General features: G+C 42.4%; 1 protein-coding gene across 1 annotated transcript in view; it reads right to left on the reverse strand.

Annotated features, from left to right (window-relative positions):
* Positions 1–776: 776 nt before the first annotated feature.
* stk10 (serine/threonine kinase 10) overlaps positions 777–23,861 on the reverse strand; it is a 32,660-nt gene continuing 9,575 nt past the window's right edge. Inside the window, exons 2-20 of the mRNA XM_030100608.1 lie at positions 23,194–23,358; positions 18,585–18,633; positions 17,861–18,010; positions 16,135–16,207; positions 15,214–15,408; positions 14,327–14,408; positions 11,002–11,136; positions 8,318–8,638; positions 7,871–8,236; positions 5,761–5,885; positions 4,353–4,476; positions 3,950–4,129; positions 3,762–3,854; positions 3,520–3,649; positions 3,304–3,428; positions 2,980–3,168; positions 2,759–2,884; positions 2,518–2,631; positions 777–2,405 (exon numbers count right to left, since the gene is read on the reverse strand). Coding sequence (XP_029956468.1) covers positions 2,265–2,405; positions 2,518–2,631; positions 2,759–2,884; positions 2,980–3,168; positions 3,304–3,428; positions 3,520–3,649; positions 3,762–3,854; positions 3,950–4,129; positions 4,353–4,476; positions 5,761–5,885; positions 7,871–8,236; positions 8,318–8,638; positions 11,002–11,136; positions 14,327–14,408; positions 15,214–15,408; positions 16,135–16,207; positions 17,861–18,010; positions 18,585–18,633; positions 23,194–23,358 — 2,883 coding nt within the window. The 3' untranslated portion in view covers positions 777–2,264. The remainder of the gene's footprint in view (positions 2,406–2,517; positions 2,632–2,758; positions 2,885–2,979; positions 3,169–3,303; positions 3,429–3,519; positions 3,650–3,761; positions 3,855–3,949; positions 4,130–4,352; positions 4,477–5,760; positions 5,886–7,870; positions 8,237–8,317; positions 8,639–11,001; positions 11,137–14,326; positions 14,409–15,213; positions 15,409–16,134; positions 16,208–17,860; positions 18,011–18,584; positions 18,634–23,193; positions 23,359–23,861) is intronic.

Consider the following 23,861-nt stretch of genomic DNA (forward strand, 5'->3'; position numbering starts at 1 on the left):
GAACTTGTAATCGTGCGGCCATTTTTAGTGGAATTTCTGCAAAAAGGGAATAAAATCTTTAAACAGTGTTGAATAAATCAGATACACACCACAGACTGCAGACGTGAGGACAGCCCCTCCTCACAGGCAGAACAAACTCCTTCAGAAACTATGTGTAGCTCCACAGCACGGAGCACATGGCTCAGCACCTGCTGGTGAAGAAACACCTGAGTGTCAGGTGAGACACTGCGGCTGTAATGATTGACTGTCAGCTCTCGACCAATCAGCTTGCAGCACAGACCACCTGTGCAGAAAGAGAAAATCCTAAAGAGAGGAAACTACAACTACACTGAGTGGTGTCTTAAAAGTCTAAAAATACTTTTCCATATTGTTCATCTGTATTGCAGTCTTACTGGTTCTCCATGCTTTTTTTTTTGACATAGTTGGCTACTTGACAGACTGATTTTGGCCCACGTGCCTTATGTTCGACAACCCTGACCGAAATGCCCACTCTGGCTTAAATGATGGAACATTATAAGATCTTCTATCACAACTATGCAGATGAAACAAAGCTGTTTATATTAGAGTCAGTGAACGGCCACAGCCCCTTTTAGGTCTTGAGTGAGGGCATAAATAAAAAGTGGATGTGTCACAACTTTGTTACAACTTAACCCAGAAAATATATGCATTAAAAATGCACAATGCATCAATTCTAGATTAAAGATAAACAATTTACATCATACAAACCGGTCATGCTACTACTCCTAAAATTAAAAAAATAAAGTTTCCAACGCAACTTAGTAATTAGAAAATCAGAATTTATTAGATTTTCTTCCAACAGTGGTTCCGTCTGACATTTTCATTCACACTCACAACCCCGACAGTCAAACAGCATCATATAAACTGAGGCAGACATACATGAAGTCATCAAACAGAAATTTTCATACATCAAATTTAAATACTTCCAAGATAGTGTGCGAGAGGACAAGAGAGATTAAGCTGTACCTGATTGTGGACCTGATCCAGCGTAAAATCTGCAGGCCAAAAAGCTCTAATGCACACGTTCCATCTCTTATAAAGGCAACAGGGTCTTCACCTGCCAAACTTAAACAGCTCCAGGCATCTTACAGCAGATTATACTGTTGCAGCCACATCGAAATAATATGAAAAGCTGTTTTCCAAAACCAGATTAGACACTAAAAGGTTGTTAAATCTATTTTGGGGGGTTAACTATACATATTATTTCCCCCCTCAGTGCAAAAGGAAGGCAAAGTTTAAGAAAATATACCTCTTTAAGCTTAGCAAACACATACATGTGATATTGCACATCGGTTAGCAGGCAGTTTTTTGACTGCACTTGGTTCGACAATTATACAATTAATACAGATTTCCAAATCCCCGATTAACATCCATTCAAAAAGAACACACAGACAGTATGATACTTTGGCTTGGTCAGTTCCCATCCAGTGTGACTGATTTTACAGTAAAAGTCCAACAGAAAGTGACAGCAACATCATTAAAAAAAAACAATTCTTCTTCCCTTGTTTGTTAAAGCTTAATGACTAAATAAATCTATAAAAGGAATCATCGATTTCCAGTAAGCCTCAGCCCTAAATTAAAAAAAAAAAAAAGATACAAAATTAGAAGCACATGTTTTAAAGCATGGGTTAAAGACAGAAATTAAATTAACACGCACAGTAAGAAATCGGACTCATGGTTTTTTTCAAAATAAATAATGGCAGACTTTGGTGTTTAAATGTGGCTCGTGTCAAATGGCACGGCGGAGAAAAACGTGGCAAAGAAAAGAGCAAAAACTGAGCGTGTGATGTTTACAAGACACCACTGATCATTTGGAATCAACAATCGCCTCAGGCTCAACAGCTTTCGTTCCTTACCATCATAGAAATTAGAAAATACAACTATTTAAAACAACCCATTTGGTACCAGCTCGCCCAAAATTAAAATAAAAAAAAAAAAGCTGCTATATCTATTTATTCTTATGTTGCACTGGTGAGCATCAAAGTGTAGCTTTAAGTAAATGATGGAAATAAAAACACTGTATGGGAGCAGATATAAAGCGCGATCAAATACTATCAAAGAACATTTCAAAGAATATGACTTAAAACATAAATATATTAACTAAGGTAATAATGAAACCGAAAGGAGGGAAAGATTATCTGCGGTCGCTGGTTGAACAAGTTAAAATTGAGGCAGCAGGTGATGTAAACACACGCCGATGTGAAGCTTTTTGTTCTGACGAGTGGGCACAGAGTATCGCGGAGCTTTTATGTGTTGAAGGGTTCCTGGTAAGGCACGAACTTGGAGAGTTTATTGGAAGAGCTGGGGTTCGGGCAATCGGAAGCCTCGGTCATCTTGAAGAAAGCCTCCTGTTCCCTCTTCTTCATGTTGAGCTCATCTTCGAGGGCCTGAAGGGTCGAGAGCAAAACATGTCTGAGGTTACCTCTGCGAGAAATGGATTCAAGCCTGCAGGACCAGCATTCAATTCAATGAATATATGGAATGAACAGACGTAGTTACCCTCTTCCTTGGTTTCAAATGATCCCTCCACTCCTTCAACAGCTGGTTGTGCTGCTCGTCCAGCTGCTTGAGCCTCTGAGTCTCGTTCTCGATGAGCAGGTGACATTTCTCATTCTGTAGAGGTAAAACGAGCTCATGTTAGCAATTCGCTTAAAAAAATATATACAAGTGATGCCGCAAAACCGAAAGAATGAAAATCAAGAAACAAAAGGATGTGTAACAGAGTAAAAGTTTCACTGGCCTGTAGCTGCTGGAGCTCTCTGACGTTGCTGTCACACTGGCCAATCATCTCCCTCATCTGGTTCTCGTGTTTTTGCTGCTGGTGGAGCCTCTCTGCTTTCTGCCGCTTCTCCTCCTGCTGAGAGAACTGGAAAGAAACCAAGATAGTGAGATCCTGAAAAATTCACCTTAAACAGAGATAAGGATGGGGGAAAATAAAAAGGAAAAACTTTTCCACCCTACCAGTTTGATCTTGTCCCTGTCCTCTGAGGAGCTGCCTGAGGAGTTGATGCGGAGGCTCTTCTTGAACATGGCCATGCGGGTCTTGGCCTCGCCGCGCTGAATCTTGGGCAGCCGGCTCTTCTCTTGCTGCTGCCGCGCCTTCAGGATCTCAATCATCCGCTGGTTGTAGCACTGCATCTGCTCTTGCTCCTGAGGCAACATGGAAAGCGGTCAAGCGGTGTAAATGCACCACAAAACTTTAAGTTTGCCGTTTGAGGATCGCCGAGAGATAATTCTCAGCTTTGAACTAGATCGTGATAGCGTGTGCGTGATCCACTACTTTACCTTCTCGTGTTTCTTGAGCAGTTGATGCCTCTGGAGGAAGTACTGATCTTTCAGCTGCTGCTTCAACAGCTGGTGTCTCTCATAGAGGTTCTTCTCCTCCATGTCCCAGAGTGTAGCTTCACGATCTGATCGATAAGACACAGGGAGCCAGGTCATGCCGAGAAGAATCGAATGATGGAGACCATGTGAAGTTAGGTTGGGTTTCAAACACCGTACCTCGGATCAGCTGCTGCTTCTTGTCCAGGCAGTTTCGCTCCATCCCTGCTATCTCCCTCTTGTTGTTGGCGATGATCCTCTGCAGGGTTGAGTCCAGCTGATTCTTCTGACCTGCCAAAAACTTCTCCTCCTAATCCACAGGAAGTTGAGAGACACAAGGCCATTTCAGGAATCTCTCAAAACAGAGTGGGACACGCTCGTCAGGTTAAATAGTCAAACGGGTTCCTGACTGAACGACGCACCTCTCTTGCTTTCATTTCTTGGAAGCTGCTCATTCTGTCCTTCAAGGATTCTTTCCGTTGACTTCTGGGCAGTTTTTCTACAGAGTGTTTTACCTAAAGAAAGAAGATTCAACAACAATCTTGACAACTGCTTTTTTTTTTTTAACCGTCTGACATTTGCTAACTCTTGCACATTGTTTGGGATGTACCTCTTTTTTCTTGTTCTTGAGCAGCTCTTGAAACCGGTGGAACTCCCGCTCCTGTTCTGACTTGATGCGTTTGGTTTCGTCCTTCAGTTTAATGTTGTGATCCGACTCCATTTTCTCAATGGTCTGCTTCTGGTGCTTCTCCAGGTTTTCTAGCTCCCCGTCATAGTGCTTCTTCTTGTTCTACGACACCGATAGGAAACAAGCACATCATCACTTCACGTTAACAGCTTGGCATGTTCTACATGAGGCTATTTGGCAAATGGTAAAGACCGACAACACACCAAATTCCACCACAAACTACAGTCATGGCAAAATTTCAAAACACTAATACAAGCCTGTGGATTTGCCTTGGACCCTGCAAGCTGTACTAATAACTGTATTAATCTGAGTGTTTGTGACTCACGTGCATCTCCTGGTCACAGCGTCTCTGCATTTGCTCTCTTTGCGTTTCCAGTTTGGCGTTGAGGGCGGCCTGAGCCCGCTGCTCTTCCTTCTGCAGCAAACGCAGCTCACGCAGCTCCTGACGTCTGAACACACAAAGTTTTTCAGCAAAGATTAGTCAGTTTGATGACATCCCTATAAAAAAACGGTACAGTGCACGGTGCTTTGGGACAATCTGGAGAACATCAAATATCATACTATCAAATGCCAAGGCACAATTTTGTGGAATTTGTACTGAAAGCCTTTCAAAATTCTCCTTTCGCTGCTGGAATCATGGACTGTCAGTGACAGATGAGAACAGCTTGAATAGCATCATCTAAGTCTGCTTCAGAATCACTGGGGCTCACCACCAGAGGGACTCTGGGAACAATCTGGGAGGAACAAGTGGCTGGAAAAGCAAAACGGATCATGAGCCAGCCAGACCACGCTCTGCCAAAGGCGTTCTCTCTTCTGCCTTCGGGCAGACATTACAATGTGACCCGAAGAACAACAAAACTGCCACTCAAAGTCCTTCATTCATTCTGCTATCAGGCCTCTAAACACACACCACAACACTTCCAATGACCTTCAAATTACCTTAAATGAGGTTTATTATTTATTTATTAAGAGGACAGATTCAACAATTTCTTGTCTTATTTCTGTTTTTTCTAAACGTTTTTACGTTTTTTTTTTTTTTTTATTACTGTTTTATACTGCCTTGTTTTTGTCTTATGTTCTTATCTTTTATCGCTTCTGTTTTTATCTTGGCGTTTACAACTCTCCCTCTGCCCGATATGTAAAGTGTAAGTGTCTTCTTGACAGATGGATTGATACAACTGATGATTTATTGGGTTGTGCAATGAGTGCGTACGGTACATGAGTGTGACGGCACACTGGGAGGCTGCAGATCTGCTGCTGCTTCAGATGCAGTGACATTTTCTTGCCACTAGATAACAGCAACGCACAGTGACTCCCTCTGTGGTATGGATGGTTACTTTGAATGTAGACTTTGACTAGAAACAAACTTTTACTGATGATTAAACAAATGCTACTGTGTACATTCCTGGCTTGGGGCACATGGATTCTTTACACTAAAAACTAATGTTCCCATTCAGCACTTTAACCTTGGAGTAACGTCAGAGACAGTTTTCCCCTCAACCGAACAAACTAAATTTGTCTTTTTCCCAAAACACTTTGGCTATTTGTGTATTTTGCTCCCCGGGGAGGTAAAGTTTCCAGGAGCAGGATACTTTAAATAGTGGCTCCACTAAGACCAACACTCAACAGGACTTTACTCCATGCTAAAGGACAGACTCATAAAGCCATTACTTTTATTGACAGAGAATGATGAAAAAAAACTGGACGGGTCGATACTGAGTGTTACAACAAACCTCAGGAATCTCATTTCCTCGTCTTTCTTCTCATCGTCCCTGATGATCTTGGAGGTGGTAACGCTCACTTCCACACCGTCGATCACAAACCTTCTGGTCCGCTTGAGAGTCTTACTTGAAAAGTCCTGACAAAGGAGATCAAAGGTGACAAAATGCACATGTTAGAGTCACTGAATCTTGAAATACAACACAAAGACCTGCTTGCTAAACACTTTGACACTCAGTTTTTTTTTTTTTTTTTGCAATAAAAGTCGATCTGCAAGCTGTGTTTTTCAGCTACTCGGAACTACTTCTGCCTTAAGGTGTTGGCTTCAGGCGGAGAGTGGCCTGGAAACATCTAGTGAGTTCTCCAAGTTCAACATCGAGGCGCCCAGGTGTCGCAGGATTTCAGCTCCTTCTGACATAAATAAATTTTACTAGTTAAACTAGCATGTTTGTTTTTTTTTTATTCTTATCAGGGCAGAAGAAAAGCACCTTTGTGTGCGAGTGCTGACAACGACACTAATATTCTTGTCAATCAGGTTCGACTGTAACAAGGAGCAAGCTGTTCCAGCTGCCAAGATGCAGGAAGTAAGTATCAACAGCATGGCCTCATCAGCCAAATATGACACCATGAGGCCCGGCCTCTGCTGAGCACCGTCTCATTTACTGCAGTTTTAGGTTTTCCTTCTGTGAAAGCTTGGATTTAAAACATTTTAGCAACTCTTGAAATTAATCCTATAGGTTGTGATATCATAGGTTGAAATTAAAGACGCACACTGGATCCGACTCAATAGTCTCAACGTGTCTCAGATCGAACCACTGAAAATGTTTTGATTTAGTAAGGAAAATATACTGGAGCAATACAGTCTGGAAAACAGACTTCATAGGGGTTTGGTGAGCTTCCTGTCGCTACTGGCTGAGACATTAGCACTGTTCTGCGCAGCCGATTCCACTTCTTCCAAAGTGACACGTACGGTAGCGATAAATCTTTTTCCTTCCTTTGACGCGCCGATAATTACACACATGCACCGACGCCAGAGAATATATAGGTTATTCAGTTGCTTGGCTGCTCGACAGCATTGCATGCAACACACCACTCCGCTGTCTTCCACTTGCTTTTAATTCAGAGGATTGCGAACGCAGTACTCCTCCACATAAAGATGGATTCATGAGCACATCCACACACTGCCGCTTTGCAATGCTTCGGCTGTGCAGAAAAGCGCACTTGTTTGAAACCCCGCACAAAGCTAGTTGATTCTCTCGCTGCAGCTTTCTGGAAAAACTTAACATGTCATTAACGGACACGCAGTCAGTGGGGTTTCAATCCCGATCAGTCTATGAGCCACCAGAAGCCACCGAGTGACAATGAGCCTCATAGAAACGTCCGTCCACAATAGTGAATGCTGAACTGTGCCCACACAGAGGCCAGCACCGGTCTGGATGAATGGCAAGAGTTGGCTTCTCCTCTGACTTCCTAACATTCCTCCACACAACGGCTGTCCAGCGCAAATTAGTTGATTAAGATGAGACAAATTGTCCTTTGTGGGTTCAGGGAAATAACTTTTCAAAATTGGCCAATAAAACTTTTGATTTGGGGAAAATCTTTAATCTACTTAGACTGTTTGCCAATAATTCAGCGCCGGCACTCGGAATAAATCCATATCCACCTTAGAGACCTGTTTCAAACAGGAAATAAACACAATATCGCTGCGTGTCTCAGAGTTTGAGAATGTTAGTTTGTATCATTCTTTGTATTCTGCTCAAGTGCAAACTTAATGGGAGACAGGCAGCCTTCTGTTTCAGATGGTCACCACCCACACCCCGACACAACACAATGCACTTTCAGTTCCTCTACAGTTGCAGAGACATACTTTTTTCCAAGGAGGAGTTTTTCTGCAGAGACAGAGAACTGCTTCTCTAAGTCTTTAATTCTACTTTACTTCACTCTAAAGCTGTGACCGACTATATCGATGTTCTCTGAGCTAAAAGGTTTTTTCAGGTCATTATCTTTATCTTGGCATTCAAACGAAGACTCGAAAGAAGTGAATCGACACGGAGATTAAAAAGCCTAACTGATGGCTTTCTGCTTTTTTGCAGGTGCAAACTATCTGGATTGAAGTGAACTCACCCTTGAATAGAGCGAAATGCTCTCCTTGTTCATCGACATGTCCATGCTCTCAGACATCAAGCTGCCTGCTAGTGAATTGCGTTTGTTGCTCGTTCCGCCGTTGACATACGGCGGGATTGTCTCAATGTTTCCTCCCATTGATGTCCGCTCCGGAGTACCTTTGGTGAGGTTGTCATGTAACCCGGACCGAGGTCTGGTCAGTGGGGTGGGGGCGGGGGATGGAGTGGAACTGGGGGTAGGAGTTACGATGGGACTTGAGCTCGCAGCCGGCAGCTCTCCGTTGACTCTGAGGCCACTTTCTTTCTCAGAAGCCTTGTTTTGTGAAAGAGATGACGGGCGTTCTGTCTCCAGGGTTCTCTCAGCCACCTTAGGAATGACATTAAGAGTTAGAACAAAAAAAAAAGATAGAATTGAGAGAGTGATTAGTGCAACATATTGTTCCAGCACCTTCTCCTCCTCCATGGTGGGTGTGCTCTTCCCATCCTCGATGCCAGAGTCTGAGCTGGAGGTCTTCGTCGAGGCCTCGCTCCCACATTTCTCCGACTCGATTTCCTCCGAGTCTTTCGAGTGGGGGTTCAGTGGTGGCACGGGAACCGGCATCACCAGGACGGGGCCCGGCTGCTCCTCTGTCGGCGCGTCCCGCTCGGCCCCGCTCCCGGATGGAGGCATCGGCGTGGTCGGGGAGGGCGTGGTGGGGCTCGGAGTGTCCGTGGACTGGTCTCCTTCCAGACTGGTCTGACTCGTCTGGCACGGCTCCTTGCCTGGAGACTAAGCGAACAGAGCGGTGTTGTTACGCACTGGTGTCACTAAACATGTGATGTTTCCAGGCTTGAAGTGGTTGGAGGTCATCCAAATGTTAATGTTTTCAACCTTTGCTTTTAGTCCAAACGTTAATGGACAAAGTCATTCAGGCTTTTCACCTGCAGAGAAGGAACCTTTCCTTTAGTCAGGAATGCTGCAATTCCTGCTTAGAACACTCACATGACTGCTTTTAAACTAGAGCAGAAGTGACTGAGCAATTAGTATTTGTTAGACTGTTACTAAACACTGCTTAATTTTTAACAGAGACATGGCACAATAGCCTTTTAGTTTAGTACGGAGCAACACGTTTTTACTATATTTGACCTTCCTACCATCAAACCACAAACACACCTTATACTTTTAAGATTTTCAAAAGCATCTAAGGTAATTAGATTTGGGAAAATAGCATATTTGGAAAAAAAACACTTGAACAAACTTGTGCAAAATGAAGTTTGAAAGTGAAAAGTATTACAACTGAACTGACACACACTGTGATAAAATCCAAAATATTTGTGTGAAAATAGTCTAAACAAGCATTTAACTATGAAATGACTAAAACATAAAAAAAAAGAAAAAAAAAAACATCAGTGGCCAAAAGAAGCTTTATGTCTCACCCGTAATACATGAATTCAAGAAATTATCTTTTTTTTCCCTCCCCTCAACACTTCATCCAGTTATGAAAATCATCCGACAAGTCAGACCCAAGTTCTTTGTTCTGTAATTATAATATCAGCTAAAGCCTGTGTGAGCAGTTCTCTGTTATGTGAGCAGTTAGCATTTCCACTGGAGGTAAATAACACCACATCTTTATGGCCGGGCTCAGCCTCTCTACTGCCTCAGCAAACACTGTTGCTCCGGCCGCGTCTGATATATAGGAAGACATAAACAAGTGGATAACTGCTTGGCTGGCTTTCAGCCTCTTTGTAACTGTAAGTGTCAAAATGTTGCTGTGTGTGTAGAAGCAGGGACTTCTGTTTGTGTAAGTATAACACTCAGACACTAAGTGGATTGATGGAGTGAAACACACATTCTCGGATCAGTTGCTTGGCTATCCACTGTTATTCAAAGTAAATAAATATATTCCATTAAAAAAAAAGAAAGTAAATTAGTAACGGGGCTTCATTGTAGAAGCAGAAAACTGTGCCAAGTTTTAGCTTTTATTGTGTAAAACCAGAAAAGTGTACAATTATTCTGAAGTTTAGTAAAGTCATAAAGCATAAAGAATCATGAGAATCCTCCACATGGAGTCATGAACTCGTATTCCTGACCTGAGGAAGTTGGAATGGAATTGAAAAATGGAAGAATCAAAGTGTCACACCTACCTAGTACACTATTTGAGATCCATATTACTTGTTTAATCTTTCAGTTGCATCAAAGCAAAGCACCACCAGGAGAAATTCGAATCGAAATCCATCCCTTCCCAAGTGTCAAGATGACTCAAGAAATGTCAGGTTCTTAATAAGTTACTAAACCTGAAGGGTGTACAGCCCGTCCAACTCCACAGGAGCCAAGTTATTCACGTCAATAATTGGGAAGTTGTCACACAAACTGTTGACATTAGCAGAGGAAGAGATAAGCGGGCAAACAATCTCCTCCATGGAAACATCCACGATCAGCTCGCGTGTTTAGTTCCGGCACCTTGTTAGCAACGTGTGGGAAGGACTGAACGCAGATCCTGCACGGCTGTTTGGAAACCTGCTCTCGTTATTTAAGGCTTACTGAACAGCAGCAAAACAATAAGTGACCTTAAAGAATTCATTCCATGTAAGGTTGTGAGATGATGCCAGTTCCTATACGGCAGCGAGGCCAAATGCGGCACCTATATTTAACTGTGTGAGGGTGTGTGTGAATGCTCCTATTCCGGTTTCTGTTCCTTTGTTTGTGCTGAGGGCAGACGGTAAACTGCACTCTAATAATACTCTTACTTTCTCATCATATGTCCTCTGGGGATGTTTTATTCTGTCTAGTCTGCTGGGGAACGACTGAACACTAAGCCAGGAATCCTAACATGAAACGTGCAAGTGAATTCTGGGAAATAAGTACAAACACACAGGTAGAGTTTTTAAACTTAATGAGACTTTTAGAGGACACAAACTTTCAGGCTTTCTCTTTGTTAGTTTATCCCGATGTGTTTCCCGTCAGGACCACACAGAAGAAGGTTGTAGGCGGTGGAGAAAAACACAGAACGTCACTGCTAAAGTACGGAGCGGTGCTCTGAGTGGAGCCAATGGAAGAGAGGGGACTCCCCATCTTTTTTTTGGTAAAACAATGACATAAAAGAAAATAAATGAATAGAAAAGTGAAAAAATAAAAGAATCCAGGTTTGGTACCCCAGTGAGCTCCATGGCGTCGTCCTCCTCTCCTTCCTCTCTATTGTCTTCAATTTCCTCCATGACCTCCGCCTTCGCCTCGGCCACCAGCTCTCGCAGCGGACGGTTGGATGTCACAGATTTCACAAAGGGGTGCTGTGGACAGGAGTGATGGAGCAGAGGGGGACATTGGGGTTAGCTGTCAGTCAAACAAAGGATTTGGAATGACTTTCTGGCAGAAATTGGACAAAAATTTGACAATAATGTAAAAAAGAGATGGAAATTATATCATTAAAAGAGTTACAAGACAGAGGGTACATAAAATAATGTAATTAAAATGCTTAAAATACAAACTTTATGACATTATGTTCATGTATGAAGTAAATGAAAGGTTCAAGCTCTTTTAAGTACAATTACCAGAACCAAGAGAGATAGACTCGAAGACTTGATTTGACCCAAAAATTCAACACAAGCCGACAACATCAGCTGTAAGCAAACGGAGTCATGCTTGGATCAGTGTAAAACTGGTTCACTGAACTAATAATTACAGGATAATTTATAGCATAACGAAGTCACAACAGTGTCTATAAAACTGTGATGTGAACACAGTGAAGCAAATGAGGGAATTTTGAGTTAGAAAAGTCTGAAACTGGGTGAAGATGAGCAAATTAAACCGCACAAAAGGGTCACAGCTTAAAGAAGATAATAAAACGAAACTCTAATGAGAGAAAGCTACAAGAAGCTTTCACTGCGGTGGAAATCATCAGCCTGTTCCTGAGCAGCTACGAAATTGTAAACGCAATAGTTAAATCTAACGTTGTCCTCTGAAAATACCAAAAAATATGTTCATGAGGAAGTGTCTGTTGAATACAAAGACATAAGAAGTTGAAGTACAGAGAATAAAGCGCCGAGTTGAAAGTTGAGTGCACCCGAGATAAAAGGCTGATCATCCATTATTCAGAAGCTGTGCACTGCTGTGTAATTTCACTGGAACAGCTGACAGAGGGAAAGGGCTACAAGTGGCAGCGGACTGCGAAGTCTGCGCAAGTCGGAGCGTGTGTGTGTGTGTGTGTGTGCGTGCGCATATACACGTATGCCTTGTTTTTGAGCGCTACATTAGCGTTCAGCTTCTCAAGTGACAAACAAGAATCAGCTATTGCTTAATGAGTAGTTGTACATGCTGAGCGGCGTTTAACCAGCAGCAGATGTATGTGGACGATGCTCAAGCTAATTCGCAAGGAAGTATTTATCATCAACCGACCTATTGCTTGATCATTAAAAGATTAGAAAAAAGTGAGGGTTTCCACTGTATAAAAAACAATAAAAGGAGTAGAATGACTTTTGCTTTCTGATCAATAAGCAATGAGAGGAATTCCACCCCTGACCTCGTCATCGTGGCTCTATCCCTGACATAACTGTGTTTCCTGGGTCCGAGGTTACATGGTGAGAACGTCCAACAGGTTTGACAGATAATTATGCATCCTTCAACCTTTGGCCAGAATTCTCTTGGAAACAAAAATGTTATCAACAAGATTAAGCTGGTTAAATAACAGCAAATAAAGAAATAAGAAAGCAGATAGAATGAAAGTAGTTAAATTGAATAGAGAAGACCTCCCAGGCCTGAGCTAAACACAAGAACGCCGATTCAAAGCGATTGGGTAACTTCAGTTTGAAAAGCAAAAACAAAAAAAATTACAGACAGCATGGATCAAGATGTGGATCTGTGGCGCTTATGTCTTCTCTTTTAAGTTTCGTTTTCCTTCTGACCTCGGGAGATGAGAGATTTACCACGCATGGCTGAGCGTGAAGAGGTTAAATGTGAACAATATGGGGCTGCACAGGGGCAGGTTCGCCTGGGTGGCAATGACAGCGGTGTTTAGTGTTTCTGCACCGTCATTCTTTGGATAAATTGTGGTTTTAAACTTTGATTTTCAAGATTTGGGCGTCTCTGAAAAGACGTTAGAGGCTTTGAATTAAAGGGGGCATTCAGATTCAGGCCATAATGATGCTAAAGGTGACAAACAGGAATTTTATTTTAAACTTGACGTGAGTAAAGCAGACATTAATCCAGGAGGACAGAAAGACTGATGCTAAAAGATGCTCAACACCTCAAATAGCTGTTCCCATTTTCTATGAAGCAGCATGCCTTTTCCATGAAATCCATGCAGGCTAACAGCATTAATCTTTGACCTCTTATTTCCTGTTTTAACAAAGTCACACACACCACATATTTTAGCCGAGACTACAGAGACTGGTATCTAAGATTGATGAGGAATCTCTCAGCTCACTCACTACATTTGCTTTCCACATGCATTCATCCCACTGACTAACATCCCAGCTAAAGCCTGGCCTAAAACTTTGTCACATGTGCTGCCGGTAACTTCCAGAAAGCTGAAATCACTCGACAGTCATTCCACAGCGGCATAAAACGGCATCACTGCATAACTGTCTCCACCCGTTTGAAGCAGCAGGCACGATAAACATCTAAAACCTCCAGCACGGCACCAAAAAACGGACCGCGCCCGTCTCTCTTCCCCCACTGGAGAGCACATGCAGGACTCCCAGTGGGCTCAGGGTCTACAAGTTTTCATCTCTGCCTCTCTCCAATTGGCCAGAGGTGGCAAGCCGAGGGGGATCCAGGCACACGATTGGCTGAGAGTAAAAATGTAAATAGCTGGCATTCCCTCAGCTGTGGGTTTCAGACAGGAAGCTGAGGTTCTGAATTTTAATAGACACACAGCTCTTGTTCTTTAATCCACACCCAGTTCACCATTTCTCACATTCCTCCTCTTTGGGATTCGGGCGTTTTGGAAGCATCCTTACAAAGCCTTATTTTTTCTTTTGTGAAGAAGAACAACAGTCATAAGTAACTCCACAGGAATATTCCTGAAGGACGCGCAAGTGTAAACATTTAAGTTTCCCTTTCCTGTCAGTGTCACTACACTGCAAGCACGAAAACACACCACAAACAACTTTTTCTCAAGTAACAAAACCTCTACCTTGAACCCCCTCAGATGCTCCTTCAAGCTTTGACTTCCTTTCACTTAACTTTCCCAACTTCTTGTGTAATGCGACTCTTTAAAGGCTTGTTTGATTTCTTGCCCACTTCTGCACACCGACTGCGCTGTTCCTGATCACTAGTCTGTGCCCTCCACGGGGCGCGGCTCGCTTCCCTTGCATAGATCACTTCATTCAGCTCCTAAAATAGAAGATTAAATTGCTCCCTGTGTGTGTGTGTATATGTGTGTGTGTGTGTGTGTGTGTCAGCGCTAGATAAAATGTGAGAGAAGACAATGTACCGTCATGTGTCAAAGTTCAGCTGGATTATAAGTGCGTCAGGACTCACCGCCAGGAGCTGTGCTGCAGTTGGTCGACTCTCTGGATTTTTGTCCAAAACTTTCTTCAGGAAATCTTTAAACTCCAGAGACCTGTTGGAAAAAAGCAAGGAAACTACATTATGGTGTAGCGGTTACCTTGTTCTCATAACGTGAATATCCCCGGTTCGAGCCTGGACTGGATGGGTTTTCACCCGATATTCAGCTTTTTGCCAAAAAAACAAATGCTTAAGGTGAATTCGGTGACACTGAAGTTGGTTTTTGGTGTGAATGTCTCTGTGCAATGTGATGGATCTTTATGACCCTCGGTTGGATTGATCAGTATAAAAGATGTATGCATATATTACTCAATCACACATGAAGAAACACAAAAAACTGTGAACAAGTATCTCCAAATATGGGAAGCTGGGATATGCAGATTGTGTTTCTTGCACAGCTGCGGGAGTGATGAGTCAGCACAGCAGCCCTCATCTTCTCTCAGCACCTGATAACTTTGCTTTTGCTGTAATAAATGTGCTGCTGTGGGACATTCTGCATTGTAAAACTGATAGCAAAGTCGTCATAGTCCGTCGTTGCACAACATCTACCTCTCCGGAGTTGTTGGTTTTTTGGGAGAGGGCAAATGGAAGGCAAGGAGCGGGAGGACAACCTAATCCATCGTCCACAGGAGGTTACAGGACAGTGCGCGCGCAGACGTTTGCTAATAGAATGAAATGAAACCGCCTGGTGAAACCTCCGCGGCAAGACGTAGAGCCTTGTTGACACAACCTGTCAGAAGCTGCAGCCAATGGACCGTAACTTATGTCAAGGAATACATCCCTGGTTTGTCTTCCCACCCTGAACAAATTATGAGACGCAGCTGTTGACCAACTGAAACTCATTTCAGACACACCCTCACCATTTGTGCTGCTGCTCCAGGGTGGGGGGCTCCGACTTGGCGATCTTCAGCAGCACCCTCATGGGGTTGAGCTCGTGGTGGGGGGGCTCGATCTGCGCGAGTTCGATCAGAGTGATGCCCAGAGACCAGATGTCGGCTTTGTAGTCGTACGGAGCGTCCTTCATGGTCTCGCACATCACCACCTCCGGGGCCATCCTGAAACCAAAGCAGACGTTGAATACGTGAGAGTACGATTACAAAACATGGGATTTCTCCTCTCATCACATATTTCCTCATTTCATGGTAAACAGCTGTATCAAATAAGCATCAAAGTGACTTTTACATAACACCGACTGCATTGTGTAAGAAAAACCAAAACAGTGTTTAGATTAGTCATATGAAACAGAACTGTGATCACAGCATGATAAAGGCAGTTTACGCCATTTCTTTAGTGAGTTCAAATTAAATATGCTCAATAAAACTGTAACATTCCATCCGGGCTTCAGGAAAATCCTGCAACATGCGGGCACAGTCATGTAATCTCTGAGCAATTCTGATAAAGCTTTTCTGGTTAAACATTAACTGCCTGCAATAGATATAAAAGTATGAAGCAAGGTTTAGTGAGGAACCGTTCCAGGATTGCACTGTTGTGAAAACAAAGACGGGTCAAAGCCCTGAGTGAAGAGACTGGGTTTGGGCATGTATACACAACAGCAACATTCTTTAAAGTAGTGGTAATGCTTCAGGTGAGCAATTTCAGTTTTAAGACTGCCCCATTTGAATTAAACCCAATAAACTACCCTTTTAATTCAGCTTGTGAGCAGGATATAAAAGACAGTCATTTCTGGCAACTGATTTTTTTATGAAGTGCAATTTAAGATGGAAAAGTAGATTTCGATACTGTTCCAGCGTGTTCTCACACAGAGTTTATATGAAACTCACCAGTATGGGGTTCCAATGAAAGAATCCCGTCTCTGTAAGGTTTTGGTGTTTTTTGCAGACACCCCAAAGTCCGCTGTGTAAATAAAGAGAGCAGATAAGAATGACATGCAACACAGCTTCCCAGATTTGGTTAACAGTAGGAAAGGATGGGCCATGTAAAAAAAAAAAGACATTTTTTTGTGTTGAAGTTGAAAAACACATTCTAACTTGTAAAAATATCATGAGATTGTGACAAACAAGCCACTGGGACTCCCTGACATAACCCTCAGATTACAGGGAGGCCATTTTCATTTTTGGCCGAACAAGTCTTCCTCCTCTCTGTGAGAGTGTGACATGGTCCGGGTACAAAACCGTTTGGCAAAGAGTCCTGAGAGACTTAAACACAAAGCAACAGACTCACTGCTACAATTACAAACTGTACAAACGGGCATCTTCTATTACTGGGACGAAAATGGCTCTCGGTTTTGTGGACTGCAATTCATTTTCGTTGCCTTTCCAGTGAAGCGGATCATTTGAAAAGGGGTTGGTTGAACTCTTGCATGCATTCTTACTTAATCAAACACAAAGGGAGGGATGGCAATACTTTATTCAATTTACAAAGCATTTGTCAACATGATATCTATACTTGTCTGGAAGGTTTTAGGATCAGCTGCATGCTGGTAGAATGGGCAGCACTATGAATTGGGTCATAGGTCTCTTTAAATTGCAAGTGTTTTCACAGGAAATCCCAACTCAGAGGAAGAACAAAAACATAAATCTGATCTAAAACTGGTGTGAACATCATGACCTTGTGCCTTGTTTTGATCCAAAAAAAATTCAAGAACAACACAAATCACACAAAAGGCAGCTTCAGTGTCGTTTCACGGGAGGTTTTGATGCATTTTGCTCACCTCAGAAACAGTTAATTGCTGTTTTGTTTGCATTTATGTTCATCTAGATAAGTTCAGAGGCTGCAAATGAGTCCAAGTCATGACAGGATAAGTTTGGAGAGGCAACTCCCTGTGATTATATTGCAACAGCACAAAATGAGAAAGTTTCATACTGTAAAGAAAAGAACAACACTCTCCATGCAAATGAAACGCAGACGTTTCCTACTGGTTTAGAAATGTCGGGGAACAGAAAGTGTAATCTTTATAAACTTGTACTGGGATGAATCACATCAACAAACACAAATCAGAAGCACACCGGCCTTTGAGTTGGAGCCACAACTTCAGCTGTGCAATGTGAAGAATGTTGAGGACTCTTCAAAGGGCCATAAATGAAAATATGCAGAATGCACTTTTCCCACACAATGGTTGCCTATGATCCTCAGACACCGCTTCGGGAGGAGTGTGGGGCCTCTGAACAAGTGTGAATGTGGAGAAATCAGCTCCAGAAACAACCTTCACTGTGCACTAAGAATGTGAGATCAATCTGACAATCAGATACACTTGCATCATTCTGGCAGCGCGATAGTTTTATCTGGGAATGATTAAATGTTTAAACACTTCAATGTCACACTTTAATGAAAATTCTTAGCCTTTGGCTCTCACTTAGTACACATATCTGTAGTACTAAGTATTTGGTCATCCATTTCTTCAATGTACATGAATCATTGCTGAAATATCCTCCATCATTTGAAAGCAGCTGACACAAAAGAAAAACTGTGCATCATAGTTTTTCTTCCTTGCTGTTTGCATGTGTGAACAAATGCAATGAAAGATGCTTCTGAACGTGAAATGTTTACCAAGTTTGATGTCTCCATCCAGCATGAGGAGGATGTTACCAGCCTTCAGGTCTCGGTGGATGATCTTCATGCTGTGAAGGTAAACCAGAGCCTCCAACATCTGGCGACAAACCACCTTAATCTGAGGCTCCGTCAGTCCTCGATCCAACTCTAAAAAAAAAAGAAAAGAAGATGGGACGATGAATTATAAAAACAACAGTTGTTGAAACAATAGAGAAGCAGGATCAAATCCTATTAGCGGCTCATATTTAGTCTACCTCAAATCAAGGCATAGCAAAGCCTTGAGGAGCGAACTACTGTGTGAAACCATAACATTGGACAGCTGTGGTACCACATGAGATAATGCTGCTGTGAAACTAATCCCAGATTGGAGGAAAACAGTCACACGTTCAACGAGGACCTGCCCCGTAGATGCTTTTCTGGTTTGTGTTTGGTTAACTGCGGAGTTCTGCAGATGTGGATTACCCAGTGAAAACAGACCACCAGGAATTCCCACACTCGAGGACTCCAGTATGCTTCGAAACACAGAAGGCCAGTTCAGAAAAGCCAGGGTCAGAAACCATCTGCTGCATTTATTTTTCTTCAGATACAGAAAAGATCTTTATCTACACAGTTCATTAAAGTCACAAGAGAAGACACAGGTGTAGCCGCGGGTAAAAACCTGAGTCTTGTGACAGAAAGCAGAGTGGAGTTTCACAAAAGGCATGCAGAGAGGAGGACGTACCGAGCATGGTGGCATCTACTGCCCCTCCGGGGCAGAACTCAATCATGATCTGAGGGGAAGAGGAGAGAAGCAGTGAGATTAACCCCGACGCCGAGCTGCTGGAGATTTTCATGTGGCAACAGAAACAGCTCGCTCCATCTGGACCTGATGGATACTTATCACATGTTTTTCTTGAATTATCCTGAGCTGATGCAGTTCATCTGGACAAGTAGCTTTCCCATACATAAACAAGTTGATTTTTTTTTGTTTTGTTTTGTTTTTTTAAACACTGTTCATTGAAATGGTTTTACATTTCTGTATGGAAAATAAGGTTTTGGTTGTAAATATGACTGTAGAACAAGGTTCCTGAAAGAATAATTAAGAGAAAAAAACCAGTAACCCAAGATTCTTTCACAGTAGAATCACCCATTATTAAGTCTTTAGGGGGCAAGTTGAACTTTTTTTTTGTGTATGTGACCAGACAGATCTGAATGTGGTTTGATTTCACATTATTGGACAAATCTGAATAGAATTTCACAGAAAAGGACAAAAAAGTGAATTTTCATGACCCATTTTAAATGGTTTACATATGAAGGCAGCTGTACTTCGACTTTTCTATTCCATTTGTCTAATTATGAAACTTTATTTCAAAATGGTCAAAGATCACCTGCAGACAGCGTGCCTGCTGCGTTAACTCAAATGATAGAATCCCTGCGTCCTGCCTGCTATGACAACGTTGTCAAAGCAGCAGCGAGCGCCGGACAAGGCGTGGAGTTTCAGCATAGACAAAAGACAGAATCAAAACAAGAAAAAAAAAAATCAACAGATACTTCCGAGTGCAAGGAGGCATGACTACCTACAGGCACATGCACAAAGACGCACGCGCTGCAGGAACCAGAAGGTGAGGAATGTAAAGCTTAGGCGTGCAACAGCGGGGGGAACAATGGTCTTGTCTTTTGGATTGATGAACCCCCTCGGTTCAGGTTTCGTCATGCGTTGTCAGGGATGTCATCCTTTATGCTTTTCATTTCTTCTCAACTGACAGCAGAAAGTAACACACTCCACCGCTTCCATCCATCGCCATAAATGCTATCAGTTTAAACACCGGTTGAAATTCTCTTAAAGCACCAAAAGCATTGAGAACTGTTGAATATCTCCTGAAAGATACAGAGAGGTAAATTCACAATTTTCAGTAAAGCCAGCATCCTAATCCTGCTCCGTACCGGCCAATCTAGACAGCAGAGACAACTGGTTTGTGTTGTCATCAGCGTCTGCGTAGGAGGTTCGTTCTGCCGTCTTGGAGGAATTTGGGATGACATGCTGCGCTACGGTGAAAAATGTGCCCCAACCGGTCAAACTGCATGCGAGGCATTCTCACTGCGGCGCAACGCACGTAGACTCGAGCTGTCTTCCTTTCAAAAGCTGCTTTACTCAAGTATCAATCATTTGTAATGATGTTTATTTTACTTTGAGGAAATGGGGTTTGGTTGACCTTCTTTCAGCGTGACTGAAGAAAGCCAAACTGACAGTGGAGCTCCTAACCATTCATAAATCTGACTACACGTCTGAATCAAAACCGAAAACGGCTTTAAAATAGGAGCAGCGGGCCTCGCTGACACTGCAGTGTCCCTGTGCTTGAGCGGTCTGTACTTTCACTGTGATTTTCCACCTCATTTTGTCAGAAGACAGGAGAGAAAAGGGCTTTTTAACAATTGAGACCCACTTCAAAAAACACTAGCTGAGAGAAGAAAAAGGAAGAAGTTTTTTCACTCCATGTAAAACCATAATCAGAGCCAAGTATAACAAGTATAATCACTTTTTTTTATTTCTATTTTTGGTATGTGTCGATATTTTGTGTATGTTTTTACATGTCTGGAGGTAATTAATAATAATGACAGGAGCACTTTATGTTCCAGTTAATAATTTCCTTTTACAATCTTAATCTTTGAGACGTGTTTTTCTCGAATGTCACCGAGATTATCAGAAGTGATCCAGTGAACTCAATCTACTCCTTTTTTCCATTGTGTTTTCCGTACGTAATCCATGATACAGAAATGAAGAAAATAGGAAAAAAGCCATGTCAGAGCCTTCTTTGTCAAACGAAAGCTGCTTGACAGGCTGAAACTTTGTTTGGTCCCACTGACACAGATTTAATAGCTGCTGTATACTTACCCAATGAAGGCTGTGACAGGGCCCATAAAACAAATCATGTCAGCCTTCATGAAGATAAAATAGGTAACGATGACTCATTAATTTCACACAGCAGCAGATGGAGCAACCGTCGGGAGTTCAGTACGAGCAGAGGTGAGGTTTCTCCACCAGTGTATGAGACAAACACCACCTTCCTACACAACACATTCAAATCCGGTATTTTATTCGTAAGGCTGAAAATAAACACGCTCTTCACTCGGAATGTTTTACATTATAAGAGAAACTATTTAAAACAAATGTGATTTCTTTAGCTCACATGGTTTTATTTGAGTGAAATGACCCTTTAAACAGACTTGGCCGTGCTCACTGTACGAAGTGATGCCGTCCTCTGTTCCTCGCAGAGCCGTCATTCTGTTTTACGGCCCTCCTCTCCGCTCTTTATCTGCTGCTTCGCTCCTCTCATTGTGCTGACTTTCGCAGTCTTGTCTCCTCGCTAAAGGCCTTGTTTTTCTCACGCCGTAGGCCTGGCCGCCTCAACGGCAGATTGGACCAGAAGTGGAACAAGCAGCCTTTTCTCCCCCGTTACTGTGTCCTTCCCTCGTCTTTCTCCCTCTATCCCCGTCCGACGGGAGAAAGCGGAACGGGTGGGTCTGCGCTGGAATCCATCCGGTTACCCTGCCCGCTCCGCCGCACCGCTGCTCACTGAGGCATGACCACCAACCACTGAGCTCACTGTGATTCTTGAGGCGAATGTACTCACGTTGTAAAGTTTGTAAAGAGTTATTACATCGGGGCAAATGTTCATGAGGAGACATGAGGGTCCATAAAATGAAAGAATAACAAAAACCATAGAGAGATTGAATGTAACTGTGTGTAAAACACACATTAGAAATGAGACACAGAACTCTGAAGCCACACAAGACTTGGCTCTATAATGCAACTCACTGAAACGTTTTTAAAACACACCGTCGAGGCCCGAGTCAAACTCTGACAGATGAGGAGTGCTCACCTTGTCCACTCAGGAATTTCAGCTATTGTGGACAACAGCCACAGGCAGCAGTGGGCCTGCCGTACAGCTGTGCACGCACGCAACTGCTCGAGGCATGTTCTGTATTAAAACAAGCATATAGCTGTATCTATATACGAAGTCATATCAAAAGATTTTGTGCTTGCATTTTGTGTATATTTTGACATGTCTGGAATGACTTTATGATAAAAAAATAAATAAATGTGCATACAATGTCACACCTTTTACAGCTGATTGTATAAATGAATCAACAGCTGATGTTTCAAGCTTTGAGTTAGTGACAAGAAATGCATTGTGACTGCCAAAGCTCTTAGGAATGACATCAAATACAAGCTATCAACCAAAACACTGGTCATGCTTGGATTACCACTGTAGCTCGGAGCTTTTCTCAGCTAATATTGACAGAATTTTTCAAATCCAAACAATACAACAATGGACTGGTTGCAGCTGTTCAACAGTCGTTTAAAGTTGTATTATATCACTTTTTGTTGCTGCACATACACTTTTGATACAGTTACAGGTGCTATTATTGTTAAGAAATAATATTCATGACAGTTTTTTAAATGAGAAGAGACATACTAGTCAAATCTCATTTCTACAAACTACAATTATGGCAAGATCCCGACGTGAGGGATTAAAAAAAGAACAGCTATCTTTAGTCATAACGCCGCTTTGTAATTCCTCAGATATTCGAGGTTGTGCTTCAGCTGAGGTCACTATTATTTGTCTTGGCAAGATGGAGTGGGAGATTACAGAGGGAGCTGAAAAGTTTACACTCGATCCAGTGTGCGAGTGCGGGGAGAGAAAAAAAAAATGACTTGGAGAGCAGAAAGCTGTAAACTGAAATGGATCCTCATTCCTGCAGCAACATCAGGGTGAGGACAAGGTCACCTTTTGATGCCTGATGTCACTCCGGGGACTTTCTGTCATTCCAATTCCTGCAATCTAACATGTCCTGTTATTTTTTCGGGCTTTCACATGTGGGAGAAACACACTCTCCATCAGATATGGTTGCACTAAAAACAGTAAAATGTTACATCCTGAATGCCTGCCAGCTTCCATAGACCAGAGGTTTGTTTTTCAACACTTCCCTGCTGATTGTTCAGGTTTGTGTAACATGGATATGTTGCAATTTGGAAAGATTACAAGGAAAACTCAGAAAACTCCTTAACAAAGCAAAAAAAAAAAAATAAATATGAGGAAGATGTCATGGTGGAGACATCAGATGAGATTTATTTATAATCATTAGCAGTATCAGTAGTGTTACTTTGTGGGAAGGAAGATCATATTTCTTCAAAGTAATTTTGAACTAAATGCAGCCTGTGCATTAGCTAAAGTGCAGCTCTGTATTTCCTTTTTCTTTCTGTGGCTGCTTGAAAAGTTTTCATGCATGAGAGAGAAAGCAGGGTGTCAGGCATGTGGTTGAGGCTGCAGGCCGTCTTCTCAACCTACCCACAGTTTGTTGTCATGGTAAAATGCATCAAGCAGCTTGACGATGTAGCGGTGGTCACATTTAGCCAGGATGTCAATCTCAACCATGTAATCCTCCAGCTCTTCTTCACATTTTGTCTCGATCACTTTGGCTGCAGCCAGAACTCCAGTGTCTTTGTTCCTGGCCTGAAAAACAAAAAGAGACAATCATGAATCAAACATGCACGAGTTCTGAAAGATCTTCTCTTCTTCTTTGTTTTTTTTTCCCCCCTCTTGGGTTAAACTATTTCCAGCTAAAACGAAATAAAGTGTTTCAGTTTAATCATCCTCGGGGAGAAGGTGTGGTTGTGTAAAAGAGAAGGGTGTAAATCATACAGAATGTGAAAAGATAACCAAAGAGTCACGTTGGCCACGTTGTGTTGTGTCGTCTCTATTCGCGTGTGTGAATGGATGAAAGTGGAACAGTGAATTACCGTGAGACTGCTGAAGTGAAAATTTGTCATATGGACCAACTTTATTCACCATTTCTCATTCAGTTTTGGCCAAAAGAAAGCAGACATATCAGATTGGAGCACAATGCTGTCTAGCAGATGAACCAGATACACAGGGTAACTAAATATATCAAAATGGCGAAACAAGGACACAGACTTTGAATTCAAGCTGTTCTCTGGAGAAAAGAGGAAGTCAAA

The sequence above is a fragment of the Salarias fasciatus genome, chromosome 10 (genome assembly GCF_902148845.1).
Source record: "Salarias fasciatus chromosome 10, fSalaFa1.1, whole genome shotgun sequence".
NCBI lineage: Eukaryota > Metazoa > Chordata > Actinopteri > Blenniiformes > Blenniidae > Salarias > Salarias fasciatus.